This window comes from Drosophila willistoni, unplaced genomic scaffold, assembly GCF_018902025.1.
Source record: "Drosophila willistoni isolate 14030-0811.24 unplaced genomic scaffold, UCI_dwil_1.1 Seg450, whole genome shotgun sequence".
Classification (NCBI taxonomy): domain Eukaryota; kingdom Metazoa; phylum Arthropoda; class Insecta; order Diptera; family Drosophilidae; genus Drosophila; species Drosophila willistoni.
In genome coordinates this window covers 13347-16023 of record NW_025814389.1, presented here as the reverse complement: position 1 = coordinate 16023, position 2677 = coordinate 13347, and the positions used below count along the sequence as shown (strand labels likewise).

The 2677-nt window shown below is 39.3% G+C and overlaps 1 protein-coding gene across 1 annotated transcript; it reads right to left on the bottom strand.

The window, feature by feature from the left end:
* Nucleotides 1-460: 460 nt before the first annotated feature.
* Nucleotides 461-2397, bottom strand: LOC6637710 (rab proteins geranylgeranyltransferase component A). Its single transcript, XM_047012938.1, has 3 exons — nt 2284-2397; nt 1086-2180; nt 461-1025 (listed from the first exon to the last, which is right to left on the bottom strand). The coding sequence occupies exons 1-3, from the start codon at nt 2330-2332 to the stop codon at nt 631-633; spliced, it is 1539 nt and encodes a 512-aa protein (XP_046868894.1). The 5' UTR covers nt 2333-2397; the 3' UTR covers nt 461-630.
* Nucleotides 2398-2677: the final 280 nt, after the last annotated feature.

The window sequence follows — 2677 nt, the reverse complement described above, 5'->3', positions numbered from 1 at the left end:
GCATACGCAGAATCACGCCACAAATTTCGGCAATAAACAAAGAATGGTCCTGAACACTTGTGTAAACAAAGAATGGTCCCACGCACTTAAAGTGGAGTATTGGACTCAGCCAACGCCGCCGCCTGCGACGACGTCGATTACCCAAGCCTTCATCCAACATAATTGAACCATAGCAAATCAGTCTTGAGCCTAAGTACAAACCAACCGGTAACTTCGCTTAAACTCCGCCGAATTCGCTCACCAAAGTCAGCATCTTTCAGTTATAATATTAACATATTGTATTGTAATAAAAGTGACTTTATAAATAAAAATTCATTTTTTTAACCCGTGAGTGAAGGAAGTGTTTAATTTACACAAATATATATATTTATATACATAGAAAGAAGATAAATTATATATTTGATGCATTGCAAATCCATATTTTTGGAAGTTTATTTATCATAGATAACACACACACACATATAAATATACGCCTAGTAATTTTAGAAATTATACATAATTTACATAATAAATATATATATACAAAAATTTGTATGTAACCTTATAATTAGAAAAACGTATCAAAAAAGTCAGTTGCACATATTATTTGGAATTGATATAGGACTACAAAAAAATGTTGTGCTAATTTCCCTACTGATTTTCAGTTGAGTTGAGTTCCATATCATGTAGTTGTGCTCGTAGATCTTCTGGTAAACTATGCTCATTCAATGCACTGGGATCCTCGCCATCAATCACAATCTCCTCTGGATCGGGTGCACGTGGTAGAAACACTTCAGTTGGATAAAGTTCCATAAAAATACGATGAGCCTCAGAAATAGCAGCATCATAATCTATTTCATAAATTGGTCCACTAGTGCAATGTATAGAAAGTGGCAGTGCGTTGGCCTCCAAAGATTGAGGCGAATAAAGCGTAAAATGGGAACTAAAAACAATTTGGGAAATACTTTGAAAGATTTGAGATGTAAATGGTGCCAAGTCAGCAATGGGATCTTCGCTTTGAGCGGGTGTGGTTATGTGGAAGATATCTGAAAATGATTCGTTTAAATAAATATGCAAAATATAAAGCAAAATCCTCAGTTTCTTACATAATCCCTCTGGACATGCACCAGAATAGTGTGAGAGTTGAATAACAATGGCTTCGCGAGCTCCTCCATCGGCCAGCAGACGCAACAGATTAACACCACCGCCTCCTTTATTTATTTCTTCATTTCCCAGTGGGCTACACGATATAAACAATCCTCGAGAGATGTTTGGACGCATTGGCGTCACTGGATTAATGGGTACTTGGCCAGGTGCCGAGACCAAATGTTTGGCACGCAGAGTCTTTCCGTCACAGCTAACCAAAAGTTCTTGGGATTGACTGTCCATGTTAACAGCGTCCACAGAGCGTTTAAGGCAATAGATTCCACCGAAAACCGCACAAAGACGACAGAAGCATTGCGGCAATTCACCACAACCGTACATGGGAAACAGAAAAGGTGTATTGCCATACCGACCCAGGCTACTTAGGAATCGTTGTGTACGTTGCATGCCCTTCTCGAATGTGGAATTTGGACCACACATGGCAATCGACTGCATTACACATGAGGCAATCTTCTCGGTTACACGTTGCGCTTGCAGATACTCGACAAACGAGCGTCCTCGGAACGCCAAAGAGTCTTCATTGCACTTGTCCTCGCCATAGTCATTGCAAGCCATTAGGAATTTCATTAGCAATCGTTTCTCCACCATTGTAAGGATTTTAGTATTGAAGACATCACTTCGTGAACAAGGCACAGATAAAATTTCTCCATTGTTATTCATGCAGACATGATCTACGGCACGAAACTCTGCATAACGACAAATATTTGATCGGATCAGCAATTGAACGAGTTCTCCTGCGGCATATAGAACACGGGGGCAGAGATCGAGATTAAAACGTCGTGACTTGGCCAGTATGGCTTCGCGCGTCCAGACTGCGGGCGCATCGGTATCCCCATCAACTGCAGCTACATTATGCCAAGTATAACTACCATTTCGCAAAGCAGAACTTTCGCTTACTTCCTTCTCCAACAGCGAACACAGGGCATCCAAACTAAAGTATCCCCAAGAGTCACCACCATAGTATTCATTTTTATCCAGATGCAGCACAGTCTTTCCAATGCGACTTGCAGCAGCGGCTATACAGGATTCAGTGAAGCCTTTCAAAAGAATTAGAAATCAATCAATATTTAGGTACTAAGACTCATCGAGCTACTATTTGTCGTAACGCCCATGGTGTATGGATTAGTCAGATGACCTTACCTGTGCCCATCACCACCAAGTCGAATGCTTCCGGCAATTCATCCGTCATGTTTCTAAATTATTCCAATTGTTGTTAATTCTTTCCAAACGAAATTCGTAAATTCATTTGTGATACAGTGACACTACTTGTTTAGCGATGTGCAGTAGGTCTATCAAATATATCGAAATAACAGCTGTAAGTAATGAAATATATCGATAAATTTAGTGGCAACCTGTGGCATGCACACAAACTCAAATGCCATAAAACTGTAAGATTCCAATTATTTAAAGTCTGTTAAATGCTCATGTATATATATCGATTGTTAGTAATAAGTATCGATTGTTAGTAATAAGTATCGATTGTTAGTAATAAGTATCGATTGTTAGTAATAAGTATCGTTTTGTTAGCGATAAG